Source organism: Achroia grisella, unplaced genomic scaffold (assembly GCF_030625045.1).
Source record: "Achroia grisella isolate CSIRO2021 unplaced genomic scaffold, CSIRO_AGI_Agris_v1 utg642, whole genome shotgun sequence".
Taxonomy (NCBI): Eukaryota; Metazoa; Arthropoda; class Insecta; order Lepidoptera; family Pyralidae; genus Achroia; species Achroia grisella.
This window is the reverse complement of record NW_026712979.1, coordinates 5,093,168-5,113,033: the sequence shown is the minus strand read 5'-3', so window position 1 is coordinate 5,113,033 and position 19,866 is coordinate 5,093,168. Positions and strand designations below refer to the sequence as shown.

The following is a 19,866-nucleotide window of genomic DNA, read 5'->3' as shown; positions in this document are numbered from 1 at the left end:
TTCTACTAACAGAACTCTTATAGGCGCTGCCCGCGACTTCGTCCACTTTATTTATGTGAATTAAATGATAAGTATTTCGTGATTTCTTTGTCCACTTCCCCGCTCTTGTCACAGTTGGTCACAATTATTAGTCTGCTCCATATGTGATAATACACATTTTGAAATTTAAACTTTTTATTAATAGGTAACTCAAACATCATGTTTACATACATAGATATGTTAAATTCAGATATAAGTATAGAACCTGTCCCACGCTCTTGCCCTTTCTCCTTTCGCATATATAACACTAATATGAACAAACTTCAAAATTACCTCTGGTACCAATATGATACTGGGTTGATGAGGAAAAATAGTATCTCTTGGCGTCGTAGCGTTAGTTCCAGTGACGGAGCAAGCTATCCGAGACGAGCTTCCTCTGGTGTTCCGAACTGATAACCGGAAGTCCACATAGCGACCTGGTTCCAGCCTTCTCAGTAAGATTACATTGGCCTGGCACACCGAGTTGTAGCGGGTACATGGTAGTGACTCGATGCCGATGTCAAGGCGCCCCATCTGACCTGTATTGAGAAAGGAATAACGTTCATTGTCTAATGGATTGAAAAGTTACGGATCCGAGGTATACCTATGTAAAAAGACGTCTGCATGAGCGTTAATCTCATTCTCATCTATTTCAGCCGTCAAGAAGTTTGTCTGTTTTTTCACTTGAAATAAATTTAATTAAATTACAGGTCAAGAGGCAGGCGGTGGTATCACGGATGTCACATGATAACGTGATATCCGTTCATAAGGCGAAGGTTAACCATTAACATTCTGGTTGTTTTCCTAATTCTCAATTCTAATTTGTTCCATAATCCTAATTTGTATAGTTATAATATTCAATTTTTTAATCGTCGTTTTTATTGTATTCCTGATTTAAAAATCAGGAATAATAAAGATAATTATTAAGTACTAATAATAATTAAAAAAAACTAAGTAATACTTTTGAATGGTTAAAACATAGTCTAATTTTAAAGTTGAAATTGGTACAAATATAAAAACCAAATACAAACTCACAGTATTTCTTCATCCTTTCTATTACGACTTTACATATTCTTGTACGATATGAATCTCTATTTTTTCCGATCCGACACAATAGTGTAATACATCTCTTATCTAAGGTCTACGAGATGCAGATTGTTGAAATGTAGGTATCAGCACTCTGCACCTCTTAAGTTTATTACACTATTTCAACCAAAGGTATTATTTGTCGAAATCCGAAACACAACAACTAGTTGTGGGACCGATGAATGGGAATATATAAGAAAATACATGAGAACAGATGAACCTATTACTATAGTTTGCATTAGACTTTAAGAAAATATTTGACACCTTAATAGTTTAATATAATAATAAGACAATACAATACAATAATTGTTAGAGATGTTTTATGTTGTTTGTTCTGTGATTAACGACTACAACAATACTTAGACTTTTTCAGACAGTTCATCGACCGCATGATAATTTCTTTGTAGATTAAGAGAGGCAATCGAGTATACTGCCCGCCTGATGAATCACTTGCGTGTTACCGACCCCTGTGACATGAAGATTATGAAGCACAATACCCAGTAATTTCACTGCCATATCTCACCCTTCAAACCGGAACATAGCATGCGTGCAGGCATAGACTACAATATTACCAAGCAAGCAATTTGGTTACTGTAATAGAAATAGGTGGGACAGAGGTAAGTACCGATGAAGATGATTATGTTTTCATGAATGGATGGAAGGAAGAGCCTTCCACATTGTTTGTTGTAAACGTTTATATTTAGTAATATATATTACTAGATTTGTTACGTCTGCAATAAATAAAATTTAAATAAATATAATTTTAATTCAAAAAATTGTAGTATTTAGTAGTATTCAGTTAATATAAATCATCAAAAGACAGTTCTCCGATAGAAAATTACATTATATTAGTCAGTAAGAAAAATGGCTACGATTCCTATAACAATTACATACGTTTGAAGCTAGTTAGTGATAAAGCTGTTACGAGTCATATTTATCGACGTTTAATTTTGGAATTGTATTAAATGTCTCATCTTAACTTAATAATTCTCCCAATTGAATTGATTGTGTTTTTGACATTATTATTGTTGTTTGACCGAGGTAGACTTTGTTATCTACGTACAGAGCAGGTTACTTTGTAAGTCGTGTTTTGGCTGGAATGGTGAGATAAGGTATGTAGTTAAATTACAGGTACTGAGGCATGAGACATCGTAGTCTTCCGGAATAACATCGCGTGTGTTGTACAACAAACGTCACATAATTACATGAAGGCCGTGGTGCTGTCTACGTCATTAGGCGACGTTTACCACTCACTAGTAATAGAGCCGTTAGACATCCGTCTAACTACTCCAATTAATATAAAAAATGTCTTGCCTATAAGTTCGAAATGCAGAGGATAATCGTAGTCAGGGTCGGAGGCGCGAACGCGGTAGATGACGGAGCCGACAGTGGCGTCTGCTGGCACGAGGACCAGCCGCATCAGCGTGTTGGGGTCGAACACCGGCTGACCACCACTCGCGCCCCATGCCACGCATAGCAACACCAGCGCGGCAGTGAAGGTCATCCTGCAACAAAGGTGTATAACAATTAATATTAATATAAAATAAATATGCATTTATGTATGTTATGACATGACTTTAATTTAAACAACATTTGAGTTTTTTCCCAGTTTCCTATTTTTTGGTTACCAATTTGCTGTAAGGTTTTTCATCACATAAAGACATAATACTTTTTTTAATCAGAAACGTAAATTGTCACAAAATTTTCCGTAACTAAATTCGTAAACCCAATGCTCTTCTTCAATGCGCTTAGCTTCTATAACCAAGTTCATATTTATATGGTAAGATTATTGAATTTCAAATATTCAAAATTCCTATCGGCGTCATGGTGAACGCAATATACAGGAGCTAAAAAACGCTGTACTCAAAAAAGGACATGGTCCTTCAGTCTATGGACAATAACGGCGTAATTAAGAAATATATATATATATCTAGGAGCTTCTAATATTTCGATGTTTGTATAATATTATTATGGTAAATATCCCGTTTATTGAATGTATATAATTGTAAACAACAGCAAAAAAAGCTATTAATAATCACTTAGTATGTAAACATTAAAATATATATTTTCATGTAGGCTAGTGATATATTTTAGTACAAGAAAGGCAGAATATTATTATAATTATGTAGTCACAGATTATTTGCAAACAACATCGATTTGACTTTAACCTATCATTACAGCTGGTTTGTATTTGGGTTACTATTCGTGGGAAATCGAATGAAGATGGAGTTATTGCAACAAACAAATATTGGCATATTCAAATTGGCAGTTTTATTTGCTGATAATTCAAAGATATAATCTATTGTTGTAAGGTTATTTTGAAATACAACAACTCGGAAGTAATAAGTAATGATTTACTGAGTGAATGATCGTTGGTTGTTAATGATATATAATTTATATTGCAATAAATAATATATCTTGTTTATGAATATGTCAGTAATGAGTTTCAGACCATTTGGTAACTTTTTGCAAGATCCTAAATGTCCGATTAAGGTTAGTATGAAAGGATATATCCGGAAATATATGGACGAAATTGTGGTGTGAATTGACAGATTGATAAATTCTTATTTTCATTAACAGAGAAACCCATGCAAAGTCCCGGCAGTAAATCTTTAAATCGCACCAATTATTTCTTGTAATTGTTTAATAATTCCTTGATTATTACTTTATGGTACAAAATGCCTTCAGTACACAAGATAGAAGACTGAATAAAACACTATCTAAATTATACACTAGACATATCTGGATTCAATAGATTATTTTATGAAACAAAAACCTATTAGCAGCCATCTAAATTAGAATCCTGACTGAATCTTATAAATAAACGACCATGATACCTATAACATTATTAAAGACCAGTATTGCATTAACATTGCTTCTACAAACTTTTCTCGTATATAATATTGCACAAAGTAGTGTACATATATATACTCATAGTAGACCACTTCAAACTGAGACTACAGACTTTGTGGTATGTTTGCATTAAGCTTGGAGAAAATTGAAGAGAGACAGTAAACACTCAACGCTAGAACACTTATTGCTTGGACACAAATACTCTGAGAAATACTAACTTAAAATGACACCGAATAAAAGAAAACATCTATGTATTTATCTGAAATAATGGACATTTTGAAATTGTCTTAATTAAATAACTTTCGTAATTAGTGCCATACTTCGCGTGCATAAGTGTAGTAGGCATATCTATTTTTTTATTATAATACTAATACCTAATTAATTCAAAAAAACAAATCAAAACTTCCTTGTTTAGATATAAGTACAGATCAATAAAAAATATATTCTACAAATATATATTCGTATTTCAAGAAGCCATTCACTCTCAACAGATTTTATTAACTTAGCGACTCTCAGTCTCGACCAAAAGGACTGATATAATTGAATTTTCGATATCTTTACGTATAAAATCGAGCCTGTTCTGTATTCCAATAATGAAAGAGCAAGTTAATTGAAAATGTAGTAGGATTTTTATTATGAAAATCACAAATAGGCTATCCGAACTATCTGATGGAAAGTGGTACCAATTATTGCCTGCAGACGTGAACAAAGCTATGGAATACATACATGGTATTTGTAACATACTATGCCATTACAACCCATTAACAGCCCACTCCAGGGCACGGGTCTCTGCCACATAAGAGTGGGATATTAGCCTGCTATTACCAAGTTGGCCAAGCAACTTGGTTTTATTTCGACTTTTCCTTCTCCTATAATGGTGTTAAATGGTTTGCTCACCAAATCGACTCTTTTAACGTGAAGGGAAGTGGTGTAAAGAGATGTGTATATTCTTACTGTCATTATACGTAACATAGAATACTTACATCTAGTGCATATTTCGTGATAACATAATTTATTTATTTAGTGGATATTATAGAGTAAAAATGAGAACGCTCTCATTTAATGACATTTTATTAAATTAATAATTTGTTCAACTTGAAGCGAGTATTCTGCTGATTCTTCTTGTGACGAATCTGCGTTCTGAATAAATTGTAAAATTAAAAAAATATCATTATTCTAAAGTGCTCAGATATTAAGATTATTTGACTAGAGATTAACTAAATAATATATGAATGTTGTAAAATATTATTTATTTATTTAAATTACAATACGCTAAAAATATTCTGAAATATATATAATATATCTATAACTATACTATCTATATAGTACCAAATGAAATTATTTTGAAAGGAAATTTCTAGAGCAATGGAGTTATGTGCAAAAGCTAGTTAAATTATAAATCTGGATATTCTCGGATTGTATCAAGCAACCGCAACTACCTAACTCAAGTTGCGAAAGGGAAAATTGTGTTATGAAATCGTACCGCTTCTGTGCTGCCACTAGGAAGTAGTCACTCTTTATAGCTCTGGTAATAACTCGTTTAAGGATGCTACGGGATTAATTTTATTTCTATTTCGATTCACTTCGTTTCTTGCAATCTTAGAAATAAACATTAGAATCACATTACGTTCACATTGAATTTTACAGTGAAGTATAGTTTTACAGTAAACATAGTTCAATGCCTTGTTTTATCTCACGAGATGGTTATATAAGTAACAAACATGTGATCCCATATAGAACAGGTTCATAGGCACGTTACTGTAATAAGATTAAATGGATTAATCTGTATGATAAAAGTCAAGACGTTGTTTATAATTAGAATGTTAGAAAAGTGTCGATTGTACATTATGCTAAATCTTTGTTAATTCTGAAACAATTTCGATGATTTTATATTTTAATCGTAAGATGCTTTTACCTTTAGGGTACGTAAATATAGTGACTGAAGATAGCTTTTTAAGAAAGAAAAACGTAAATTATAATAATGTATGGATAGATAATGTATAGATATGTAATGGATACAAAAATAATCTATGAAGAGAATAGCTTGATGTGACTTTTTTCTTTATATTTCCTACTCGAGTAATATATAACTCGTCCATTGAAATCGCTATTTTAAATTATAATGGCTGCCAGTCAAGCCTTCAGTTTCCTATTCATTTTAAATATTTATTAAGTTTAAATATAAAACTAATGAGTTCTTTAACAAGAAACATTATTATTTTCTTTATAGACTGAAGTAATTATTCAGTAGCAAAAGTTATAGCCTGTCTGTCAAATGGATCGGAGACTCCTGCGTTAGTCTATAGTTGGTACCAAATGAAAGATGAATGTGCAAGACGGCTCGCGTCTGATTTACAGCAGTTCGTTTCGCTATAGCGTCACATACCCGTGTTTCAACTTGGCGCCGTGAGTCGGGGTGAAATATTTGTCTGACGCTCACTCGCCGTTGAGACTTTAAATCTTGTCGCGTGTACATCGCGCAACTATAAGCCAGGTATAGCTCTAGATATCAACGGCACTCAGATATATGAGAAAATTAAAACAAAATAAATTTGTAACTACGACTATTATATCGTACCTGAATAAATGTTGTTATGGTAATTACCATCAATTTTTTATTTATCTTATTTCGATACTCTTTTTTATAACCTTTTTTTTGAGACAAGTATATTTTCTATTGATGTTTTGTTTTTATTAAATAATAATTGTATATGAATTCATATCTCGTCAAAATACTTTACGCATTACGGGTTTCGCATACTACAAACATTGAAATTTATGAGTATATCTCTTTTTGTCTTATTGGATTTCTATATATCACACGCCTAATAATAAACTGCAGTAGATCATCATTTTTTTTGGAAGTGAAAACATACGGTCTTATTACAAAAAATGTGTTAAAACTCGGACGAAACATGGTCTAAATGGTCGTGGTTTAAACCATTCCTAAAGTTAATACTTGGAATAAACCTAACATTATTACGAATCCAGATCTAACAGAGAACTACTTAGTACTACAGTTAAATCGTTCATTATGTATTCCATACAGAAATCAGTCACTCATGTCTGTCACTGTACAATTACGTTCCATTTTACCAGAAAACTGAAAAGATCAAAAATAATATTAGTTCAAAGAAAAATGTATAAACTAAAAATAATTTTTTTTCTATTTATCTATGTCTTCATTATAACTATTTCATTAATATATAATATTTATTAATGTACTATTAGACTGAAAATCAGTTTTAAATTACAAGTAGGAGTCCTATACGGAGAAAAGGAACGGCGAGATATTTTTATTGGATCGTTCGAATGGTGACTATTTCAAAGTCAAATGAGTGAAAAAATAACAAATAATGTCTTTTATATATTTTTATTGTCGTAAAATTTTGCTTTAAAAATTTTTAGTTAATATATTTTTAATTTAGTTAAAATATTTTTCCAAAAACTACAACTTACAATAGAATTTTTAAAATGGAGTTTGTATTTTTGCATTTAGACCACTGTTAAACTAGGGGCATCGCAGGTCTAACTTTAGACCATAGACGAATCACGATTTAGAGATAAACTTCATTTTGTAATAAGGAATACATTGGTGAATGGTTTATTACTAGTGCTAAACCAGGTTTATCTTTTTGTAATAAGGCCGATAGAGTTTTATTTTTAAAAACTTTATTATATATTTGTATAGTTTGTTTACAAAAAAATATTTGTTCACAATATTTTTATACTAAACGAAAGCTTTGCTTATTTGGGTACTATGTAGCGCCATGAAGATTATTCAGAATTATTATCCATTTATTTATTTCCCTTATATAGCTGTAATGGGAATTGTCGTAATTTTCCGGAAGAACGAATAATCGTTGGATTGGTATATATGGGTATAGATGTATATTATTGATACCAATTAAACTGGTTTTGATCAAACAGAAAAGCAATTACTACTATGCGATCATTTGGAAAAGCACAGGAACGTAATTAAAGGATCATTATCTTGCGGCACTCGCAAACAGAATTCAGTTCGTTAATAATCTAAATCTATTCATTCATTCCTTTGAATTAACCTACATTATAATAAGTATTATTCAATAAATTTGTATACTTGTGGACCCATTCGCATAGGTCATTCCATGACATTTTCGGTCATTGGGATAGTAGAAGTCCGCAAATGGGTTAAAACGTGCTAAAATGTATGTTATCACATCACCATAAAAAGTAATGAACGGTCTGGTACACTACGAATGCTTTGTCCACAGGGTTGCCAGGTCTGCTTAAAAAAATAGCGAACATTGAGGGAGCAGATATAATGAATTTACATCGTTTGTTATTGTTAACGTATGAGGTAAGGCTATTTAATTTTATTTCCGCTCATGCAAGCCCTTTTATTGCATCTTCCATTTGCTAAATTTTGCATATTTGGAATTTGGAAAATAAAGCCAACACAAAACTGCACCAATTCTTACATTTAAAGTCGTTAAATTGGGTAAAAATAGTTACAAAGAATTCAGAACCACAGATAGTTCGTTATTATTTTCATGTATTATGTACACAAAGTTGAAATATCAAACAGTTCGGTACAACACCGAACACATGGCAACCCTGTTTATACACAGCAATCGTGGCGGAATATCATTTGTCATTGTTATTTATGAGTATTAGTACTTGGTTGTGTTAGAAATGGGGAGTAGCGGCGTAGATCGCCCAGGGCACTAAGACTCGAGCAGCGGGAGATAGGCGCAAAAATGGCGAGCTCACGATGTCGCCGCATCTGACCCCGACTGGCCACATAATAAACCGCTGTTCCCTTTTGGTCACGGTTCCCCATTACCATAACACTAAGTGTGTGAGGATCGGACGTGAGGCAGACACACTGATAGCCCATTCGCCTCGCGCCTTATTATAAATTCTAATATTACAATCTTGTAACAGCCGACGTTATGTGCTGCCCGATCGATTTGAAGATACCGGGTCATGTATATTGCCCTGAGCTATCCCACCTATTCAATCATAAAATTTTATTGCTAATTTACTTGTTTGACCCGCTCGAAATTAAAGTGGAAATCACTATACTAATATTTTATAAAGAGGAAATATTTTATATTACTACGTTTGTTTGTAATGAATAAACTCAAAAAGTATTTGTCCATTTTTTGTTTATTTATAGCATAGTTATGTTTCAATAATATGGGCTATATTTTTACTTGGGCAGCATCTCGAAATACAGTTAAATATAAAATGAAACGCCTTGTTTATGACGTAAAATGATACTGTACAAAATTCTTAAGAACTCAGTTTAAATTTCTTGCAATCGTATTTATTCCCCTAATCCGATATTATGTATTTGTAAATAATACGAAACTCCGGCTTAACATTATATGGCGCTAAGATTCATTCTACAAACTGTTTTATGTGTGCTTTTATGACCTATCAGACGTTTATACGTTTAAAAAGTTATAGCAAAGGTTTAATATGGATTTTACTTTAATTTTATTACTGGAAATCTTTGGATTTGTTTGCTTATTTGTCATCTGACAAATAAATTCATACTTTATAAAAGTTTGTTCATTCTTTATTGATATATTTAGCATAAAATGTTATGTAATGTTATTGAATATATAAAATTAAAATAGGAGTAGCTCAATTAACGTTTCTAAAAATAATTCCCCTGATTAGATTTTTGTTTTTGAATATTTTAATATTTACGTGTAGATAGTAAATTTATGTAAACAAATAAAATATATAATTGTGTTATTAGATTTTAAAGAGTGTCTGTATATTCAGGAATGTACTGTGAAACTATTTTCACAGTCATGGCGGTCACTGGTGAATAATATTGATTTTACTTCTTATTCGTAGTCTGAATATACGTAATAAAAGTCGTTAACCTTAGTAGGAAATGTAAAACCTATTTAATTGTTTTAAATATTTTAAGTAGCTTGTTAGACTAATAACTAGGAAGTACAAGACATATAGGTGCTTATTTATTATGCATAACAATATATCGATCAATTGTGACAAGGGTAATGCTTCAATACAGTTGTCTAGAACTGAGTATTCTCATAACTTATCAATAATAAATTACTAAATTATTAAGAATATCTAATCAAAACTGATTAGGTTATTAGGTTACCAAAACAAATGAAAAAAATAAGAAAATATTTTAGTACAAATATTTGTAACGCTGTTTGAAAAAATAAAGTCTGAGATATAGAGTAAAAATATGTTTAACAAAGCAAATTATATTCTTTGTTAGCTTACGCATATCTTCTAAATAGAACAAAGAATTTTCATTTTATAAAATTATATTAACGTCTTATAAGTACGATCATGAGGACTCTTCAGCGAAGGCTTCTCTATTTCTTGATTGATATAATAAATAAAGAGGTATATATGATTTTTACATTTCATAGTATATCAATTACAAGACTTAGCATTTTATATAGGTACGTATTTTATTTTCAGTAGCATAAATACCTGTTACATATTACATTTATAATAACTAAATGATTTATCATTACACATTCTCATAATATTTGATCTGTAATGAAGATATCGAAGTCAGATATTAATAATTTATAGACAGTTAAATGCAATAGATCTAAGTTGGACTCATTAAGCATTATTAACGTCGTGTGTTTAACATCGTGACCCCTATATAGGGGTATCGAGGAGCCGTAAATCTGGACAAAAACGTAACTTTACAGTAGATCACGCGAGCTGACCCCGCTTGACCCCATTATGAACCGACTTGGTTACTCCTTCCTTAGCCAATAACAACCAATGAAATATTTCCTTTCTGTGATATTGTTTACTCTTAATATGAACATAAATGTGTTTAATATATAATTCAGCTCTTCAAACAAAGAACCAGCTATTTATCGTGACTTTACCCGCGGGAAACCGTTATCTGCAGTTTGCGTGGGAATTTCAGGGAATCGTTTTCTAATGTAATTACAACGTAATAAAAGGTATATTTGTCATGTTTATAGTCGCAATAGTTTAGGATATATGGTAGACTGGTGACAGACCATTCAGTCAGGACAAGTCTGTTTCTTAAACTTCATATTGTACTAGGCGGGCTTAATGCTATTAGCATTCTCTACCTGTCAACCTTTGGGAGTGTAAATACTAGAAGGCGGTTTAGTATACGAAATAATTATATAATTGCTATACATATAAAATGTATCTGCTATACATATAGATAATAAATATTACTGATGTTAGTCGCATCCGGCGGTCATAAAAACTAATACTAGACATGTATTAGTTTTTATGACTAAGAAGACTATGAAGTTAAATAAAAATGCTTACTAAATAAAACTGTATCTAAAATAAGTGTAACACCGTTGGAAGTTTAAACTAATGTGTTTTGAACTCGTAACACAAACCACACAACCACAAGATGATATATAATCAGCGTTTTACAGTTTTATTATGAAATTAATTTTCCAATTTCTATATTAAAATTAGGATACTGCATCCTCGTTCATTCTGCAGCGTTTTGCTCTTCAGCACTATATATATAATGGATCTGCGCACTGCGTAAGCAATATGTATGTATATCAAAATATTATAAAAAAAAATATAGCATTTCCAAATATCCCTAGAGATTGTGACTGATAAAACAAATAAAGTCTTCATGCAGATAAAATATGAAATCACTCTGTATTTAGTTAATACCTATATAGTTTTTAGTTTCGAATATCAACAAGGTCAACACACGGCCTTGTTTCGGACTCAGATAATAAAATGCGGCTAACTTAATGACAGTTCTAAGAAGTTCAAAATAATATTATGAAGTTGTTTTCAAGTAGATTGGAAATGATCTGGAGGTTACGCAAGGCTGTAGCCGGCTGTTTGATTGATGGCCCCTAATAGTTTCTAAACTGGTTTATCTTGATTATTTTCATTGCATGTCACACAACAATAGCGAAGGAGTAACCTTTTGAAGAGGATTTAAGACTCAGTTATGTAATAAATCTTAAAAAAATTAATATTTTTCACTTGTTTATAGTAATCCGGCTCATACAATTAAAATTTATTATAATATATAATTTATAAATAAATAATTTCCCACACAAGATTTTAATGATATGAATTCTGAAAATATAACCTTTCGTCAAAGAGTATAGTAGTCAAAATCAAGTGAGAATAAATTGCCCTAGATACGTAGACTTGCAACTATACTGAATTTAAATAGGTACCTACCATAAATATGATTTATAAGTATGATTTCAGAAATAAATAATTTTCATATATTATATTTTTTTATTCCTTTATCGATGTTCAGCTCAGAATGGATTCTTATCAGCTGTTATAGTTTATAATTGAGCTTGCTTTTCTTTTGCCCACGTGTTCTTTCACACATAATTTAATAAATAAATTAAAACATGCAGTATTGAACAGTTTCTGCTTCTTGAAGTAAGCTTAGAAAATTAATTATTTAATTAACTATCTTAGAATTAAATGAAAACGAAATAACGATTTAATTCCTAAAACAGAAGGTTGGTCCGAGCGTGGCAAAATTAATGTAAACTGAAATGGGGCGGTCCTAAGCAATCAAGTTGATGGATTTAAGGTCAAATAACTAACTTTTGTATTTGACTTTCTGGTTAACACGCTTTCCTGAGGCTCTGTTAATTTTGGCTCAACGTTATTTCTAACTTTCACTGTACACTCCTGCGTTTCTCAACTTAAATCATTGACTGTTATCTAGAGCTGGATTTCACAATTTCAGCCGCATTGTTTGCGATACTAAGAAGATTTTGCTACTTTATACAAATTTACTTGGGTGCCTTTGTTCTGCAGCTACTCATCGCTTGCCATCCTCTTTCGGATTGAATATTAAAAATTATCATGTATTTAGATAGATAGATAAGAATTTTTACTGGTATACTTATACACACAGACTTAATTACAAATAATATACAATACAGATAATTTGATCCAATGCAATACAATATTTGCAAACTTGCATGTGTGTGCTACAACAATACAAATTGGCTCATAGCTCAGTGTGGAGAATGAACCAAGACACCATATCATACATATATGTACATTGACGAATAATTTGTTACATTGACATCTAGGTATATTTTGTAATTACATGCATTTACTTACATACATTTTACCAATATGTGAAACTATCGTATATATCTCACTTTTCAAAGATTGCCAGTTTGAGAAGGTTCATAGCATTAGCTCAAATTTAGTAGCAAGTTTTAGTAGTCAATAAAGCTTACATAAATAATGGAAATTTATATCTAAGGTAGCATTCACGTTGATGATGATGGTTAACCTTCGATTGGATACGTCATTCGCTTGTTGACCATTTTCAGATGTATTTGAAAATTAATGATTAAAATAATTGTAACGGAAATCTGTATCAACATCTTGTAATAATAAATAAAATCGCTTTAATTCTGAATTTTGCGATACGCAATATATGAACTTACTTTCATATCATAAATAATAATACCATATCTTTATCTATCATTTACTATTGTGCGGCATATGATATCTAATAATATAATTCTTAATAGTTTCTTTTACTATTAGAAAATACATAACAACAAGTGCATTTTATGTAATTCTTAACTTTTTGATCTATTTTATGTAGGTCTATAGCTGAATTTAGCAATACCTACAGTGACGAAAAGTGAAATTCCATAGATAGATACTAAACCACTACGAACCTGTTAGCAATTACACCTTTCATTACATTTTTATGAGTTATCAGATATAAATAAATTCTTATGCAAGACTGGGCGGCACATATAACGAAGTACCAATAAACATCGTCCAGATAAAAATTGATTAACTGTTATATGGCAGGTTTTGTATCGCGTTGAGTATAATTTGTCACGAAATGCTGATACAATCTATACTCAATAGTCAGATCAGGCTATTTTTTACGTAACGTAACGATTTTAATAAATATTAGAGTTATCTCGATTAGATACTTAAGTAGTTATGAATACATGCTGGCGTCTGCAAGCAACGGTAGAGACATGGACCAGAAATGTAAACAATCTACACATTGAGTACTGTTAAAAAAAAAACATTTTGGGGATAATTTTTCATCACTTAACATTGCATCTAACATTTAATAAAGCTGTTTACTATCAGGGAGGGTCTATATTTAGTCAAATCTGTAGAGCTTTTGTACCTGTTTTGTATGCAAGTCATACCTACCTATTGCTCAATCTCCCGGTCAGAGCATCTCGATTATTACTCAATGTATACATTTTTACTCAACACTGCCCACTCATGTTGGTTGAAGAAACAATGGGCACTATGCATAAACTATTCAAGTTCTGATATGTTTGTTACTTAGTAGCCACAAGCATGACCCGAAAATGGCGAGCACAACGATAAAGCCGACAACGTGTATTAGTACTTACATATACATATCTACTAATTATTTTACTAGCTATTTATTATTTCACTCCACTCCACGAGTGTACCAGAATGGTAGCTGGTAGGGAGAAATGACGAGCTGTCGTAAGGCGAAATACATCTGCCTCTAACTCCACTACATAATGACCACGAACGTTCTGTCAACAGCGTGCCGAATAAGAAGAAAAATAAGGTATTATATATTACTAATAATTTATTTAAACAATACCATCTCTCAACAATTCTCTAAGTATTTTGATAAGGTTATGACAAACGGACTACCTGAAATACATCTGACAATGCAAGCAGCTTGGTCGCAGAAATATATGTATAAAGATATAGGCAGACAATTTTGTACATATCTATAGTGGTAAAAAATTGTGTGGTAAGAAAGCGAGCACATTCTTATCTTAAATATAAATATATTATTTTATATGTATAAAGAAATCTCATCTACAACACTAAGTGCCTATTTTAACTCTCCGCGGTGTCAATTCGTCCGATAATGTACAATTGAAGCTAGAAAGCAGTTTAGTAAACAGTTATCTCTTATTACAGGAGTACGGTTGTTTACGCTGTGACGTGTTCAATTACCCGGTGCTAACAAGACGCCTCTCTGATTGTACCCCAAGCATTTCGGTACAATTGATTGACACCGTTACGCAGTTGATCACGTATACGATGTCACAAAAAACTCAAAATATGTCAAAGTCATTCTGATACTCTATTTGAGTTATATTTTTTGTCGGCTGGGTAACTTTAAATTGAAACGATAATTAAAAAAAAACTCTTATTTATTTTGTGCCACGTGCTTACTTTGCCTTGTACATTTTAAGAGTTCTGTATACTTGTACTGCATTTGTTTATTTCTTTCGTATATTATCAAAGGAATAAGATATTGAGATAATAAGTTAATATTACTTACTTAGTAACAATTTAATGTTATTTACATTACATTTTTATAGTTATATAAATATAGAGAAGAGGATTGTAGCAATTAATTACTTTTACGTCACTGAATTACAATGCGGAAATCATTGTGGAATTGTAAAATTGCGTTGAGTTTCTACGAGTGCATTTCCATTGTACGGAACTCGCAATCTAAACTCTGCTATTCTCTCTTTGATCGCTTGGTCTAAGGTTTTAATTAAACAACAGGATAACGTTAATTAATATTGTATAACTTTTTTACACTTGCCAACCCATGGGACTTCCACTGTTTGTAATAGATTCCAAATTAACCGTCATTTTTCATTCTGCCGACATTTATGGGCATCGGATTGATTACATAATAATATTTTTTTTAATGCCCAAGGCTCCGTTATAAATCACAAGATAAAAAGAAAACACTTGTCTATTTCATGCTTAATTCCACTTTAATAGTTTCCAAGTCTTTTAAATTTAATTATGTGGCTTTCTCGAGAAATGAAATTGGGAAAGAGGTGTTTTTTATTGTCTAAAATTACGACTATGCATTATATCAGTGATAATAAAAAAATCATGACAAGTGTTCACATTAGTAGTGCATTTACATTAATTTACATGTAATAAAAAGTCCTGCGTCCCACGCACTTTGAAACATACTCAGATTTCCGGTCCTGTGAAGATAAAAAATATTAAATGATTCACCTAAAAAGTACATGGGGTAATGTTAAATTCTCCGTAGATCGGAGTAGTTTTTTTCATAACTTTAAATACGGAGTTTTCACAGTTTAGTAGATATTACATTTAAAATGATAAATGTTTTTCTTTCTTACAAATTATATATCACATTTGATACTAAAGTGCATTGTACAAATCGATTTTAAAAGATGAAATTTTAAATTTAATTTCCAAAATTAGTAATATTATTTAATGGATTTTAGTATTAGGCGCGCTATATGGGTATTAATATACACATATGTATAACAACGAAACTATTATAATGGCTTTCGTGTATACTTCAGAGGAACGCATAATAACGAACAGCAAGCACGAATCCAGAAGGATATTTAATGAGCATGAGCGAAGCAGATCGTTACGCCGGACTCATGTGTATTATTATGCCTAAGAAGGAATGCGCCGTCTGAACTGGGGTCAGCGACAGAAGTGTACCAGGTAGCTATCAACTTGTACCACCTTACCCAACACGTTAGACCTCCCTAGTGACCTTAGACTACGAGTATTGTTTTCTCTTTATCGTTGCAATTTGTTTAGACGTAAAAAAATTAGTATTTTCACAAAAGCATCGTTGAATAAAATTTTGTGTTCTTTTTCAGCTCATTAAGTACGCCTTTGTATAAAAATGGTATGCTATTATACCAATTTATCGAGTAACGAGATGCTGAGATTAGCTAGTTTATCACTGGAAATCTGACCTCTGCACCGCTAATAATCGTGTCGAACGCTCATCGTATTTGGTCGGCGGGAGATTATTGTAGCTTTTTGTTATCGCCGCAATCTTATCTTAGCTTTAAGCTTTTTAATACGGCAAACAACCAATAACTGTTCTAAATTAGTTAACAAAACTAAATAAGTTTGTAACTTTTCTATGCGCATATTTTTTTACTTCTATTAATATTATGAATGTGAAAGTAAACTTGTTTTTATATTTAGATAAATTTGTTATCTTTTGCTTAAGCTAACTGGATTATATTAATCCCGGTCAATTTTAATTTTGGGGATGAAAAATTAACGATTAAAATTATTATTAGTAAAAAAAAAAATATCCTATCAAAGTTGTAAGTAACCAATTTAAAGTTATGAATAGAGTAATTACAAAACTGTTTATTAAAAAGATTCTTGTGAAAATCCACTACAAAAGTCACAAACAAGGGATTGTCATAAAGCTAAGCTAAAGTTAGGACTGTGTGTTGTAATAAATACTTATTTGCGATATCGTGAGCTTGTCATCGTAAGGTACAATCAGCAGACAACGAACGGCCGCGGTCGGTCACTCCGTCCGCCTGAGGCATTGTTCCCACTTGGTTCTATATTTGCTTTACAAACTATCATAGGTTGTATCTGTGATAAATACCCATTATACGTTTGTATACACTATATATTAATTGCGATATTCACTGCTATCTATGTTATTTAAAACACTATAATTATACGAATAAAATATGATTTGTACCCAGTGACCTGTTCTAGTTTCAATCAGGTGGCATTGGATATTTATATACTGTTTTGTATATCTAGTCACGTCACGCTTCCATTATTACTGCAGGCTAGATATACATTTAATAATAATGATTGCAAAAAATGTTGACATGAATTTCATAAAATTATTAGGTATTGCTTAACAAAATATATTGTGGTATACGGACTACTACAGTGTTACTGTGGACTTTATTTCAAATATCATTAAGATTAATTAGCTACTTAGTTATGTAGTTAAACAAACAGACAGATGGACAAATGCTTTTCGCTATCAACCTGACATTATAAGGGTCCATGTGCGTATTGTTAATTAATTGTATATGCATATACATAAATAGATAAATAAATAAAAAGTTACATTAGGTACACTCTGAACTTCAATTTCGGAGTTGAACTGATTGTCTGGTAGTTTAGTGGAGACAAAAAGCTAGTAAATTTCTGAGCTAAACGAATTATCTGAGGTAGACCTACTATAATATTTATATACATTCATCTGGAAATCTCTACCAAGTTATGTGATATGTTTTACATTAACGCAATAATCAACTTTTTAATTGATTTTTCATAGTAACTAGTGATAGTAACGGTTGAAATTATCTTAACAGATAATCAAAAATACTATTTCTTATAATTATATAACATTGAAGTGAAATTACTCCATTTAAATAACAATACATCATCTCATATGACACAACGTCACGGCCTTATTTTGTATGCAACGATAATCGAATTCCCGCATGCACCAAATGGATTTCGAGAGTGAATTCAGTTAGAATAGGAACGCGTGCTTATTACCACATGACGTATTTTAAAATTATAATTTATGGCTTATTTGAGTGTCGAAAGAGTAGATTATGTGGGCGGGACGGGTTATGGAACATCGTGTACGGCTTGCTATCGAGTGATACGTGTATTGTTCGTGATGGTAGCGTATACTGAACATTACCACTACTCATTCTATATACAATCAGACGAGATGCGAACAGCGATCATGTTTATTAACATTACAGTATTATTACGCCTCATACGGAGAAATTGTGAGGTTTCTAACTATAATATTACTAGAAATATACTAGAAAGTTGTTTATGAGTTTCAGACTACGTATATTTATTGTAATATCTATATAGAGTAAAAATAAGGAATCGTTTATTCTTATAGTAAAGTGTAGTCATTGTATATTTCAGCTGCCAAGCAGCTTGCTTTGTAAGTTATGTTTTGGTTAAAGTATGAGATTAGACGAGACGAGTGTGAAATTACAAGATAAGGGGGTTTTTTATCCTCCCGAATGGCAACGCATGTAGATCAGTTGATATATAAATGCAACGGTTACCACTTACCATCAAGTGACTCATCAGTTATTTCCATTGTCAGACTTGTTTGCCATTTTAATTACATAAAAAATATATACATTTTTAGAAGGATATTTTTTTTATATCCCGTCTATAAAACTCGCATCAGCCGAGATTCCGAGAGGAATATACTAGAAAGTCAATAAGTAACTTTTTATAGATAAGTCATTGATATTGTGTTATTTTGATATAAAGTTACATACCCTAATAGCCTTTTAACGTATAAGTTCCACACCAGTTTCTTCTTATAAGACAATTTAGATTAATATTACTCGGTATAGGGTTTAATTTCCAACTTTCCTCTCTTTTATGCATTCCTAGTCACCTCTTATAGTATTCTAAGGATAAAAAACTGGTTATACTGTATTCACGGTTGTTAGATACTCATGTAGGTATGTTTTATACTTCTAATGTCCTACATACATTTCACTCATATCATAAATGTGTAAAATGCATATGTAACACGCGATGTAATGCACATTCTGACTGCCTGGTATCCAACTTGCGTGATTGCAACTATTTAAGTGTTTGATTGTAGACGAAAGCTCATTTTTTATAGCAGAATACAGCATTTTTCATAGGAGCTGTGGCAAATTACAGCAGAGTAATTTTAATAATGTGAAATTGTGTACTTATCCTGTTTTTTCTTGGTCTGTTTTTGACATAATTATATATGACGGCGGTTTCTTTAAGTAAGAGCAATCTTGGGATTTTCACTAATGTTCAAAAATCGTTACATATTCCTCCTATAGTATTAAAATTAGAAGCAAACAAATTGATACACAGACTGATCATACTGTAATGTAATAATGGAAAAGAACGACGACGTGTACGATGGCCTCGGTGGTCTAGCGGTTCAGTACACCGCCTTACTTCTGATGGTCGAAGGTTCGATTTTTCGCACGGTACAAATATTTTGTATTCATAAGTATGATTGTTTATATCGGTCTAGTTATGGGATACATTTACACAAGCTCTGCCTAGCTTGGGAATAGATGGCGCAGTATAAATTGATCTATA

At 31.6% G+C, this 19,866-nt stretch overlaps 1 protein-coding gene across 1 annotated transcript in view; it reads right to left on the bottom strand.

Moving 5' to 3' along the window:
- Positions 1 to 19,866, bottom strand: part of LOC131849421 (cadherin-86C) — a 121,352-nt gene that overhangs the window by 18,606 nt on the left and 82,880 nt on the right. Inside the window, exons 3-4 of the mRNA XM_059199498.1 lie at positions 2,419 to 2,609; positions 313 to 557 (exon numbers count right to left, since the gene is read on the bottom strand). Of these exons, the coding sequence (XP_059055481.1) occupies positions 313 to 557; positions 2,419 to 2,609 (436 nt within the window). The remainder of the gene's footprint in view (positions 1 to 312; positions 558 to 2,418; positions 2,610 to 19,866) is intronic.